This window comes from Macadamia integrifolia, chromosome 7, assembly GCF_013358625.1.
Source record: "Macadamia integrifolia cultivar HAES 741 chromosome 7, SCU_Mint_v3, whole genome shotgun sequence".
Taxonomy (NCBI): Eukaryota; Viridiplantae; Streptophyta; class Magnoliopsida; order Proteales; family Proteaceae; genus Macadamia; species Macadamia integrifolia.
In genome coordinates, this window is record NC_056563.1 from 3420078 (window position 1) to 3433985 (window position 13908).

Below are 13908 nucleotides of genomic sequence, written 5' to 3' on the forward strand. Positions count from 1 at the left end.
GGGGGGGGGGGGTGGTGTGGGGACATGAGAAGAAATGAACAAGCTTTTGAGCCATAGAAAGATGAAAAAGAGTTCAAAAGGGAGAGACTACAAATTTAAATGGAAGTCTCACCTGATACAGTTGCCATCTGCTTGAAACGCATCCGGCTTTGATCCCAGCTTCATAAACTTCATCTCTCAATACCCAGAACTTAAAAATCCAAAAAAGCCCACTTCAAAACCACCCGAAAACCTCTCTTGGGCACTGAAAAAAACAATTTTGATCACCCGCTAGCACAGTCACACACACAGCTTCGGAGAACCACCAGCAGACCACTGAACCAGACTATACCACCACCACCCCACTCCTCTGAACTGAACAACACCACTCTTACACGCGCCTTACCAATTTCCACATAAAAGCCACTCAGGAGTCAGGACCAAAGCGGTTTTTGTGGAAACCACTGTTCCCACTATTTGACTATTGGAAGAGAGAGGAAGAGACTTGGCCAGAAGTTATCCTCCTCGTGTTGAACACCAACCATGGATAATCCCCACTCCTCTACTTTGGCTTCCAAATCATTTTCCCATTTCCTTTTTAAATTCTTTCCGGACAAGGCTGATGACGACCATTGTACATCAAATCCAAAATATTATAAAGAAGAATATATCATGCGCCCACAAGAAATTTCAACCTCTATTCTCTTTTTAATTCTCTCCCGCCGCCTTTGCTTTAAATCACTCTCATATCTCTCTCTCTCTTCTCTCTCCTTCCCCTGCGTTTTCTTGGCCTGCAAATCTCAAAACAAGAGAGAGAGAGAGGAGAGAAGAGAGTAGAGAGAAGAGAGAGGGAGAGAGGGAGAGAGGCCGAGGGAGTGTATTACTGTGTAGGGGACTATTGCAGAGCTAGAGGGGCAGAGACTTTAAAGGAGCTTTATGCCGTTAATGCAAGCACACTTTTAATGACCAAAATACCCTTACTCATTTTTTGGTTTGACAACTCCATGCATTTTCTTCTGATACGTGTCCTTGTCATTCGTTCTTCGCCGTAAACGTGGCCCAATCGTATGTGAGGTTCAAATGACATCCTTAATCATCCTGACCTTCCACATAGAATCTCAGCTTTCAGTGCCTGAAAGTTAAGAACGTATTAGGGTCCGGGTTTTATGTTGTTACACCCGACCCGTTGATCCGGCCAATTACAACATCCCATTAGGCCATTACTATGGTATGACACCCTGGTTAGTGGCTGGCATTGGCAAAGCAGAGGTGACGAGTCAAAAGGAGTAAAGTGTATACCTAACACCAGCATTTATGTTGGGGCTTTAATTTAGAAACAAATACGGACTAAGAATCAAGGATCCGAGTGGACCCGGAAATGGCAATGGGTCATCTAAACGCATGGCAACTCACGTGCGAGGCAAGTTGGACTCCCACCTTCGGGAATAAGATTGAATTCATCTAAGGCGCAATAGGGCGTCCGATGTGCATCCAACGGTTAGAAATGCTCAAGCATGGAGCCCAAGGCAGTCGCATGCAGCTCAAGACGTTTTTGGGCTTTGGATACGCGTCAAACACCCTATTGCACCACAGAAGATCCAAATCCCCGAGAATAATATGCAGATTTCAAAACATTTTCGTTTTGGGGACAATGTTTTCTAATTCGGAGTGTTCCACTTTGCTCAGATACAATGTGTGTGAAATATCTGTCATGCCTCCCATGGTAAACATATATCTTATTACTCAAGGCACTGATGTAGGGACCACAAATAGAAAATATTTTGGAAAAATTACATGATTACCCACTTTTGGGTTTCCCTTTACAAAATTACCCACAAAAAGTTTTGGTCCACAAAAATACCCAAAATTAGGTTTGGGTTTACACAACTACCCACCCAAAGTTTCAGTTAACAAAAATACAAAAAATCAGGTTTGGGTTTATAAAACTATCCAAAATAGTGATTCTTCATCTTTCACATATAATCATGTATATTTTTATTACTAAAACTTTGAGTGGGTAGTTTTGTAAACCCAAACTCAACTTTGGGTATTTTTATTAACTTAAACTTAAAATGGGTAATTTTGTAAGGGGAAACCTAATTTTGGATATTTTTGTTGACCAAAACTTTTTGTGGGTAATTTTGTAAAGGGAAACCCAAAAGTGGGTAATCATGTAATTTTCCCAAATATTTTTCCTTTTTCTTTTATTGGATGGAGGATTGATAAGATGGACCCACTACATGGATTGAACACCTAATGAGGCTTAGCCTAGCTACCAACGACAAAGGTACTCTGTTCTTAGACCAAACAGCCTGCGACACATATTCTCTTAAAGAAGGGGCAACATTTTGAGTGTAGGAAGTAAGGGTTAAATTTGGCCTAAATCTACCTAGAATCCGAATAGGGCCTGGGCTAATTACCTAAGGATGGGTTAGTATTGAAAACCATTGACCTTGGGTTAGGGTTGAGCCGGAGCTTGGGCTATCATCCTATTCTTTAATTTAGAATAATGAAATTTGGGTCATTAATTCTTATGGTCAGGTGTCATGAACATTTATTGTGTGATTACACTTCATAATTTTAATTTTGTATTGATCATTTGTGATCTATTGGTGCTTCTTTTTATTTATTTATTTTTTTTGTAATGCATAGGACACAACTGGTGAGAAAGCAATATCAATGAAGGTTAGTCCGACCTTAGCAAAAATAAGGGCCAATAAGGGTCTACCCAGCCCAACCCAGCCTAATTAGGGTTGGGTTGGGCTTTAGTTGAATTTGGGGGAGCTAGGATTGGGTGTATCTGTTGTTTTATGGTTGTCCTTATTGGCAACCCGCCCACGTGGCAGTGATGACATGGCCAGTTTGGGTGACGTAGATGAAAATGATGACATGGCAGTGTCCAATGTCACCGATGAGATAACAGAGCCACTTGGTATGCATGGAGTGGTTTAATACATCCTTAGTAGGTGGTGCGGGTTTCTAGGTCAAAATTAGCAAAATTGGTCTATTTATGCTCAGGGACATTTTTAATATAAAAATGACATTTTTAGAAGATCAATACTTCATGAAAAAGATAGATTGCAATTTACCTAGTCTAGTGCATTTGATTTCGTTACATTCCGATGCCGTATGAAGAAGTTACAACATTTGTAGCAGTCGAGGACAGTTTCGGCATTGAAAATGAACTTTTTAAAGGACGTGTTCTCCATGTAACAATACGACAAAAATCCAATCTTTCCAACGGTTCTAATTTCATCGTGTTCCGATTTTGTATGAGAAAGATGCGTCATTAGAAAAGTCTAAGGGTATTTTGATCTTTTGACATGGTTGAGTCAGATGATTGAGTATTTGGAAAGTCGTAGAGCGTCCAGTTACGATTCCAACGCACTTCATTTTATCTCGATCGGATATTGTATGAAAAAGTTATAAGTATTTCCGTAAAATCGGTTCGAAAATCCAAACCGTAAATTCATCAATTTGCTCTCGGTGTTGGGTGGATTTTTTGGAATTTACTTTGGAAATTTAAAGGGCTTTTATATAATTTTGAGATTTTAAAGGTCTTAGTTGATAAGGGGTCTTTAGCAATGGAAATATGAAGGCAGGGGTTTATGTGTATATAAGAGAATTAGAGGGATTCTTAATACACGACTCAGATTGAGCCACGTCGGTCAGATTCAGATCTGACGGTTCGTGCAAGAGCTTGCATTGAAGATGCTTATCCGAGGCTTATCATTTGTGAAGTGTATTAGATATGATGGTGTGGTGCCTCACCATATTGAGTCTTGATTTTGTGTAGCGCATGTGCATATAATCTATAAAGAGATTCTCTATATCTTGATCTGAGCCAATCATATCATATAGGTTTCGATCTATTGGTCAAGATCGATGGAGCTTCATTAAAGTTAGCCGACAACGTACCGTGAAACTCACTACACCAACCAATCGGTGATCGACAATGTGTCTGACAATGTCAGCGCGTATGTCATGATGACGTCATCGAGATTCAAAATCTATAGTTTAGATCTATTGTCCGTTGGTTCAATCGAACGGTTCAGATTAAGAGATACATTTTGATGAGATCTACGGCCAGATCTGCGCATCTATTGCACGTGCCGCCGGTGTAGCCTACGCCACCCCTACGAAGATTCTATTTCAGACTATCTCATTGCTCGAACTTCAAATGGTCATATCTCCCTCATTTTAACTCGGATTTGGGTGATTCAAGTTGAAGATTCTTCATCTCTCCAAGTTCTACACATCAAAGGGAAGAAATCAGGCAGAGGGGTTGCTAAGGTGATAGAAAAAATGAGTTGAAGCTCGTGGAAGGCTAAGGGTTTGAATGAAAGACTTCCATCCTCTTGCACTTCATCCATAGCCCCCATTAGAGGCTTAGGAAACTCCTGGAAAACAAGGCAGCAAGCTCTATTAGTTGCTGCCAAGAGAAAGAAAAGGAAAATAGAAGAGAAGAGAAGAAGAGGGAAATAGAGAAAAAGTTTTTCCCTCTCTTTGTGTGTATCTTGAATGCCTCACAAGAAAGATTTTCTCAAATCCAATTAGTGGAGTTTGATGGTTCTTGTTGAGAATATTATTTTCCCATTAAAGCTTTATTTACAAGGAAGACTAGAAGAAGAGAAGTAGAGAGAGAGAGAGTATGTGTGTGAATGTGAATGCCATTGTTGCTCCATGAAAGTAAAGACAAGGAGAAAAGAAAGAAGAAGAATAAGAACTTAGAATTTGGTTCTTGTGAGTTGCTTCAAGAAACCCAAGTGCCAACCGGGGTTTTGAAGCATTGGCGACACCGAGATAACATGGTTATGGTTCGCATCAAGTGGAGATCGATATTATTGCATCTCCGATAGTTACTCCTTGCCAAGGTAACCTCATTTTTGCCAAATTTCCATTATTATAAATCATTGTAGGCAAGATGTTTGATAAAATGCATAAGTGATAGTTCTAGTCTATTTGGGGGGAAATTTGCATGTATGAGTGCTTCACTATAGGGCATTGTTATAAGCCCAACTTTATTTTTTTTGGTGTTCAGTGGGTGCTGGACATAAGGGCTATGTGTTCCTTAGTAGTTACAACTATCTAAACCTATTTGCCATAGGTGCGGCCTTTCATATCATTATGAGAAAATTAGGGTGAAGTCTTAGCCATTGTATGTCATTGGTGGAAACTGGGAATCTGTTTCCTTGGCTGTGAGTGCAGTCATAATTAGTATTGAGTAAATACTGAGCCCGATAGTGGCAATTACTCTGTGCATGTAGGCAATTGGCTGAAGCACGTATTTCTTGTGTTGTGGATGTGTATGTTCGTATTTGTATTGTGGATTGGAGTGCTTGGCTGCAGAATGAGTGTGTACATCTGGTAGACTTGACCACTTGGTGGTGCAGTGTGGATAGGCATACGACTGTGTATGTATGCGACAGTGATTACCGTGTGAGGTTTATGAGACAGCTCTGGGCAGCAATACAGGTTATGTGAGTAAGTTCCGTGCAACAGTAAGAATAGTCAGTAGTATACATAGTAGCTCTGTGCTATCGAAAGAGAAAATATTGTTGCCTCATTGCGTGGCCCTTGCACCAACACAAGAGCCCATGAAAGTGCATGCTTAGGCATCCATGCAAACTGAAAAATGGCCCACGGATCCTTCACTTATTACTTGAAATATTGTGTCAATGATTGACCCATCTTTTTTTTTGGTCAAATACCAGTAAGGGGCCCATGATAAATGTAGTGAGGATTTTTTGAGTTTCACAAGGGTGGAGGGTAATTTCACCACCCTCTATGTTTGGATGCAGAGGCCATGTGATGAGGGACCGTTCTTTTTTTTTTTTTTTTTTCAAAAATACCAACACATCATTATCCTCACTAAAAAGTCTGGATTGTTCCAATCAAGGATACTTAAAATTAAATGTCCATTCTCAACTTGCACCCTATGAATGGTGATTGTGACACAAAAGAAAAATTGAGAATTGAGATCGACTAGTCTGTATGGCAGCCCTAACGTTCATATTCAAGTTTCTTCACTAAATATATAAACTAAAAAAAAAAAGACCTGCTTTAATCAAGTGGGTCAATAAAATTTTTGTGCGTATGGAAGATCAGTGTGCATGTTATGGGACCAATATGCCTGTTTTGATTATTTCTTCATCCTTGGTCCATCTTGGGATCCAGCTATAAAGGCTACAATTTAATAGGAAAAGGAAAGAAATCTGCAAGAGAAGGTCGATCTTAGTGCAACGATATTGTTGCTCCATTATGATTTAGTTGTTACATGTATCGAAAAATAACTTCTGTAAAAAGTAGAAATAAGATTACATACATTATCATGATCCTCCCCGACGTCTTTACAACAATAGCAGGAGCCTTGTGCATTTGCTACACTCGTTCAAAGAAAACTATGGAGACTAAACCAAATAAAATAAGAACCATCCATATTGAGTCATGGATTTAAAAATTGGATCCGGTCAATATATTTGATTTGAAATTTATAAGAAGTCATTATTAGACAGATTAGGTCAAGTTTGGCAAGTCAGATTTAAGTTGGGATGCTCAAGTTATTTCCTTGAGGTTTTTCGTTAATATTTATGGTCTTTCTATCTATTGATGGAAATGTCCAAGAGGGATAGGCTGGCCTTTTGTTTTTAGTATTGAGCTGCCCTTTTAACCTTCTCTATCATTCCATTCATTCTTCCATACAATAAAATTTCATTGCTGATCTTAACCAAAAAGTTGGGCAAGTCCAACCATTTTTCAGCAGATTCTAAAATGATTTAAATTGAAATATATGGAGACCATTTCTGTACCGATTCCATCTTTTAAAACATTCTCTTGAGTTGAGTTCTCGCTTTGACAATGATTAACAATAGTCCAACAAGTAATTAAGATTAGGAAGAAAGAATGTCCCCCGATAATGTGTACCTGTGCCAAGACACAATAGGTGCAAAAGGACCAAACTGCCCCCATGTTGAAGATGCTCACGTGTGCTTTTCCATTGACCGTGAACGCTGATATATATGTGCACTCTGTCAGGTAGTGTTCTATCACATGCTTTACATTCTCTGAGCTACAAATCTTTTTTTTTTTTTTTTTTAGGGGGGGGGGTTGTTAATATATAGGGAAATTTATCGCGCCACCTCTGGAGAATGTCACAATTATAAGACCACCCCCTCCGTTTCACCAAATTATACTTAGACCCCTTACGTCAGTCATTGTTAAGTGTCGAGTTAAAATGATTGTTATACCCTTACCATTAAAAAACTCATGTTTTAACTATTATACCTTTTTTTTTTTTAATCCAAACCAAACTTCTGTATTCTACGGATAAAAACACAAAATCCACACTGATCCAAGACACTCTTTTGCATAACCCTTCAAAATCTTTAAGAATGCCCACGACCCTTCAAGCTGAATTTTGATTAGACAGGAGGCCGGCCGCGACCCATTGTGAATCCTCTAGTACCGTCAGTCACTGTTAAGTGTCGAGTTAAAATGACTATTATACCCTTACGATTAAAAAACTCATGTTTTAACTGTTATACCTTCTTTTTTTTTTTTATCCAAACCAAACTTTATGTATTCTACGGATAAAAACACAGAATCCACACTGATCCAACACACTCTTTTGCATAACCCTTCAAACTCTTTAAGAATGCCCATGGCCCCTCAAGCTGAATTTTGATTAGACAGGAGGCCGGCCATGACCCATTGTGAATCCTCTAGTACCGTCAGTCACTGTTAAGTGTTGAGTTAAAATGACTATTATACTCTTACCATTAAAAAACTCATGTTTTAACTGTTATACTTTTTTTTTTTTTATCCAAACCAAACTTATGTATTCTACGGAAAAAAACACATAATCCACACTGATCCAACACACTCTTTTGCGTAACCCTTCAAAATCTTTAAGAATTCCCACGACCCTTCAAGCTGAATTTTGATTAGACAAGAGGCCGGCAACGACCCATTGTGAATCCCCTAGTTCCATCAGGCATTTTTGGCCCTGGAGGTGGCTTTGAACCTTCAACACCAGGATGACGGTGCAGAGTTCCATGGCCTTGACTGTTATGGTTATGCTATTTTTGGCCCTTGGATCGACCTCTGTTTTGACTTCTCTGTCCAGGTCTCTCACTTCGCAAGTTCCCCTCTTCCTCTTGTTCAGGTGTTTCATCATGGTGATCAGTTGACTTCAAGAGTTCATCATCCCCTGCTGCCCAAAGATATATTCTTTATATTGCCTACAGCACCAAAGATTCTCTTAATGCTCTCTATTGAAAAATTCTCTAGCAGATTCTCTACCAAAACAGTCCGTGACTTAGCATCCTGCATCTCAGCTACTGGAAATGGATCTTTTTTCTTTACCTTCTTCCCATCTAAACTTACAACAAGCTGCGTTGAATTCTGGAGTGCATCTACTATCAATGAATTATCTCGAACAAGCTTTTTCATTCTCTTGAAAGATGCAATATGACCCACATGAACAAAACCTTCTTTATCCTTCTTTGCATGGCTCATCAGAAATTTATCTGTGGAAAGATTCTTATCACTAAATAGTATTCCACTTGTTTTATGATCTTGTCTTTGAGATCATTGGTGAGGACGACAGACTCGTTAGATGTTGAAGAAGGAGCAACAGTATCAAGCGATTGCTCAGATTCTTGAAACCCTAGATCATCAGAAGATCTGATGGCTCAGATTCCTATAGTTCACATCAGAGGGGTTTTTCCTGGTCGCTGCGAGGTCCTACGGGTAGCTACAAGGTCACCGTCCATCACTGATACTGCTGCCATTGCCGCTGCTATGAACGATCGTCGATGGTCCAACAGTGGTGATTTTGGGAGAAAGGTAAATTAGGTCTTGGAATGGGGTCCAAAACCTAGAGATTTGGGTAAAGAAATATTGACTTATTGTAAGGGTATTTTTGGTATTTCGTATTTAATAAAGGTATTTTGATATTTAAAATAAAATATAGTTGTTGACATCAACAAATAAGGTATATTCCTTGATAGTGATTGACGGTAAGAGGTCTGAGTATAATTTGGTAAAATAGAGGGGTTGATCTTATAATTGTGGCATTCTCCAGGGGGTGGTGCAGTGAATTTCCCTATATATTAGGTGAATAGAGCTACTAATCTATTAGTTTATATGGGAAAGTAAGAATCCTAGGTCTTGGTCCTTAATGGGACTATTTAGACTCCAATTCGTGGTCCTTAATGGGACCATTCATACTCCAATTAATGAAGTAATAGTGATGTTGATTGGGATGACACTGGCAGAGGGAGATGGCTCTAGGCAACTTGTTTTAATTGTTCTTCGTTAGCTAGACTGACAATTATTTCTTCGCTTGTCCGGTCCATACGTTCAGCCAGTCCCCATCAGTCTTTGATTATTTTATTTTTTATTTAATTATCGAGATAAAGTTTTCGCATGAGTTGGTCTTGGATAAAAAACTCTTGCTCTTAACAATAGGTTTTTCAATTTTCACCATCTTAATGGGAGAGAACCGTACTTCCTTGGATTTCTAAGATTTTGGGTTTAATTGCATTATATGCTGTGTTTAAAATAGATAAAAATGGATGAAATACTTGTGAGCCTTGAGTCCCACATGATGTAGGTTGTTGAGTTGGGAAAAAAAATGGAAGAGAAGGAAATAATAGAATTTATAATTTTTAACGGATAGAATTTGATAGGACAAAAATCATCTACAATTCCCATCTGGTGCAATTCTGTGAAATACCCACTTCAGTGAGTGGCACGTGTCACATACCAAATGAACGGTCCAGATGTTATTCCACTTATAAAACCAATTTGAACCGAATCAGTGAAGAACCAATTTGAACCAAACCGTATCATAGCAAACCGGTTTGGTTCATAAATTTGAAATAAAAGGTGAAAGTTTCACAAATCTCTCTCTTTCTCTCTCACGACTCTCTCTCTTGTTACGATTTGGTTCTGCCCTAACCATCTCTGTCGACTCTCCCTCCCTCTCTCGACTCTCTCGCTCTCGCTCTCAACTCTCTCCCCTTTGTCGACTCTTCCTCTTTGTTGACTCTTCATCACTTGACTCCTTGCTCTCTCTCTCTGTTTCTTGATCGACTCGCTCTCTCCTTGTGTTACGAAGCGCTCTTTGCAAAGGTATGAAATATGGTTCGAAGAATGAACAACCCTCTCTTTCATGTTAATATTAATGTCTCTACAAAGCCTTCTCTCTCTCTTTTACATTGTAGTCTGAACAAAGTTGCTCTGTGGTTTTGAACGCTGAAATATTAGGTTTTCTGTTCAATAAAATTTCAATTTCAATATTTTTATTTGCTTGTTGTCTCTCTGTCTCTGTTCCTTGCTCGATTCGCTTTCTCTGAAATTGAATTTTTTTTGAAGTATTTACATTGTACTTTGCACAAAATTGCTTTGTGGTTTTGAATGCTGAAATATTAGGGGAAAGGGTTGTTCTTAGCCACTTATCGGTGACATATGACATATAAAGGATATTCTATAAACCATACATTGATGTTTGCTTTTTGCCTTGAATTTTTTTCTACTAGTTTCCTTTTGGCATCTTCTCTTATATCATGTTAATTTAAGCATTACATACTCTATAGAGTATATTGTCCATCAAATATCCATGTCAATTATATTTTTTTTGTCACTGTCGGAGCCCTTTTTATGTAAGCTTCTCTTAGGGGTATTGCATTTTACAAAGAAATGGATGCACAACAGCGAATGTGTAGCTGTGGTGAAGGGGTGATGGTCATCCGGACTTCTAGAACGTTGAAGAATCCTGGATGACGATTTTACAGATGTCCATTAGGTGAAAAACATCTGGGTTCTTTCATTTGGTTGGACCCAGCGTTGAGGGACTGCATAGACACTATAGACACAGGAGCAAGTCATTCAAATGAAAGTGTTAATAGGAACACACGGGTCATCTCGGCTATTCGTCAACCACCCTATAGTCCAAATGTGCGGAACCAAGTAGTAGTGGATCAGTCATTGCTCAACCATTATTATGGTTTAACCATCTTCCTGTGTATTTGGGTGTTAATTCTTTCGTGCTATGTCTTCTATGTAACATCCTTGTAAATAGAACTATTATTTCATTAATGAAGTTGGTTCCGTCATTGCCAACCATATGTGGGGTTATTATTATGATTATTTCCTTGTAACTATAATGTACTAACAATCTTTTTTGTAGGTAAGAAGTCTTTTGCTCAAAATGGTAGAGCACCTAGGTTAATGCCTAGGTTATGGTGGTTCGAATCCACCAAGACTTTGAAAGTGAACGAATGTGTTCTACCTTATTACTGTCTTGTCCTTCTGCTGGTTTTTCAAGAGTTGTGTGTGTGTGTGTGTTTTTTTTTTTTTTAAGTGGTCTACCTTACTGCTGTCATGCCCTCATGGTCTACCCTCAAAGATTATAGTTACATTAATGAAACTTTGAGTTGCAGAATGCTTTGTTTTTTGTTTTGTTGGATCCAGTTAGATCCAGCTGCACTAACGTCTCTGTCAATGATTGAATCAATTTGGAGAAGAAAAGAGGATAAGGGAGAGGGGGAAAATATAGTTCTTTCAAAGACTCACATCAGAACTTGATGACTCTATCTGTTCCGTTTCTTGGATTGCTTCCTCCACATCAGATCCATGTGAAGGAGCTTCAAGTGCATTCGACTGATTTTCATGCGGATGCCTATGCAAAGTTTCCTACAACAACAATCAAATTTTTTGCAAGGTATCTAATAAAATCCAATACAGAAGTAATTAGTTACCATTCCAAAACAGAGAAAGTCAGAGAAAAAGAAAATGACAAATATGCCATTAAAAGGTAGTATGGATATATGAAGCATGAAATTAAGAGGACTAAATAGAGCATAAACTCTGCTGTTGTACTATAAAAGGGGTGAAGAAAGAAAATCAGAGATAACAAGTAATTGAAAAAGAAATCATTATTTAATAAGAGAAGCATGAGCCTTGTTTTAAAAAATCATTTCTTTCTTTTTGCTAAGAATTTCTGCAGACATATTCTACTGTTAAGGAAGAAAACTCAAACAAAAAAGTAGGCTAACTTGATCAGCTATGTCAAGTTATCATTCCTCCCTAAGCTGATTTATTTCTCCATTTGGGTGTACTTGGTTCTTCTATTCTGGAACTGTTATTGCACTATTATCTTACTGAAATGTAGTACAAAATTTTGAATAACAACCTTAAATTTATCAATTCGAAGTTCGAATGTTGTTTTCCAAAATATAATAGAGGTATCTTGGTCTAATGATACAATTCCCACCCAGGTAGAACCCCAATCCCCACTATGTGAAGTGACCAAGTCAAACAAACCGAGTATACACTCCATGGAGAGAAAGAAAGTTTAGACAACTTTTTTCCTAAACCTCCTCTATCTTTGACTCCCACAGAGAGAAAAGAAAATACAATTATAATAAACAGTTTAATGCTCCAAGCTTCCACCCTTCCCTGAAACACACCACAAGAAATGTAACTTTTTCTATAGTTTCCAGAAAAGTTCTTGCAAATTACTTGATTTCTTCTTGGTCCACTCCCACACATCCTAGCTCAAATTTAGCTATGAGAGACTGCAGAGACTAGTAGAAAAGTGAATTCCACCCAAGCAATACAGGGGCAGCATGCATGCATATATATATATATATATAAATTCATTTCAATTCCCTCACATGCATTCCAAGGTTCCCAATCCTGGGTGGCTGCATGCTTGAAAAATGGAATGATCTTTAATTTAGGGATGAATTCCTTACCATCCTGAGCATGTACAGCAACAAGAAGAGCACTTGCAGCAAGAATTCAACTTAGACAGCAACTACTACACTCCTCAGTTTGCTTGCTTCAAGTTTGGACAACATGCAGTAGTAGTATGAGCAGGAAGACAACATCATTAGTTGTACAGCAGCACCATTAAGTTGGTCAACCAAAATTGTTGCTGCCGGTCTGTGACTCAAGAAGACCCTGTGATAGCCTGAGGAGGAGGAATTCTGGGCAGATTTTTTTTCTTTCTCCCATAACTCCCCTCTGAAGTATGAACCCAACCATCACATTATAATAAGGGAAATACTATGGAAAACCAAAATGCAATATACACCATTAAGTTCCCAAATTGGGGTTATGCACATCTGAAACTGGCAGAAAGAAAAGGAACACCAAACCATGTCCATATAGCTAGGACTCAAAGAATGAGTAGTAACAGAGACAGAACAAACCAAGCTGCAAGTTAACAAATTATAAAACATGCAAGTCAACAAAGAAAGCAAAACCAAATCTAATCAATCAACTAATCAGCCATTAAAACTTGCAAGTTAACAAATCATAATGTAAGACAACCAGTGCATTCACTTTTCAAAGTCTTGGTGGATTCAAACCACCATAACTTGGGCACTAGCCCAGATGCTCTACCAATTTGAGCTAAAGACGTCTTACCTACAAAAAAAGATTGTTAATACATTATAGGCTAAAAATCAATAAAAAAAAATAGAATCCTGGACTACAACCTCATAAGCACAAAAATAAAGATCCAATGAAACTGTGTGTTTTAATAGCACAAAAAAATCCATCACATTAACTGAACTTAATAGTAAAAAAAGAAGTCCTTATTAGTTGAATCTGAATATAATCTTCATCCAGTGATTGATAAGCTGCAGATGCTTGAGATGATATATGGGAAATAGAATCCTGCAAGTGACATTGAATATTAGGGTAATCCATATTAAATAAGAAAAATAAAAAATGCAACAAACAACATAACAAACTAAACCTACTCACCATAAGTGACATGTAACTGGGATATGTGTTATCCATCAGTTGTGTAGGAGTTGGTGCAGTAGTTGGTGCAGGAGTTGGTTGTTGTTCTTGTAATCGTTGATTGTTACTTGGTCCTCCACTTTTCTTTTTTTTCTTTTTCCTTGTTTT

General features: G+C 38.2%; 2 protein-coding genes across 2 annotated transcripts in view; both read right to left on the reverse strand.

Annotated features, from left to right (window-relative positions):
• Window positions 1–861, reverse strand: part of LOC122085237 (BTB/POZ domain-containing protein NPY1-like) — a 7010-nt gene extending 6149 nt beyond the window's left edge. The window contains exon 1 of the mRNA XM_042653726.1: window positions 113–861. Coding sequence (XP_042509660.1) covers window positions 113–174 — 62 coding nt within the window. The 5' untranslated portion in view covers window positions 175–861. The remainder of the gene's footprint in view (window positions 1–112) is intronic.
• A 10686-nt stretch (window positions 862–11547) lies between these two features.
• The window catches only part of LOC122084192 (protein FAR1-RELATED SEQUENCE 5-like), a 4332-nt gene continuing 1971 nt past the window's right edge, over window positions 11548–13908 (reverse strand). The window contains exons 3-4 of the mRNA XM_042652275.1: window positions 13149–13206; window positions 11548–11679 (exon numbers count right to left, since the gene is read on the reverse strand). Of these exons, the coding sequence (XP_042508209.1) occupies window positions 11548–11679; window positions 13149–13206 (190 nt within the window). The remainder of the gene's footprint in view (window positions 11680–13148; window positions 13207–13908) is intronic.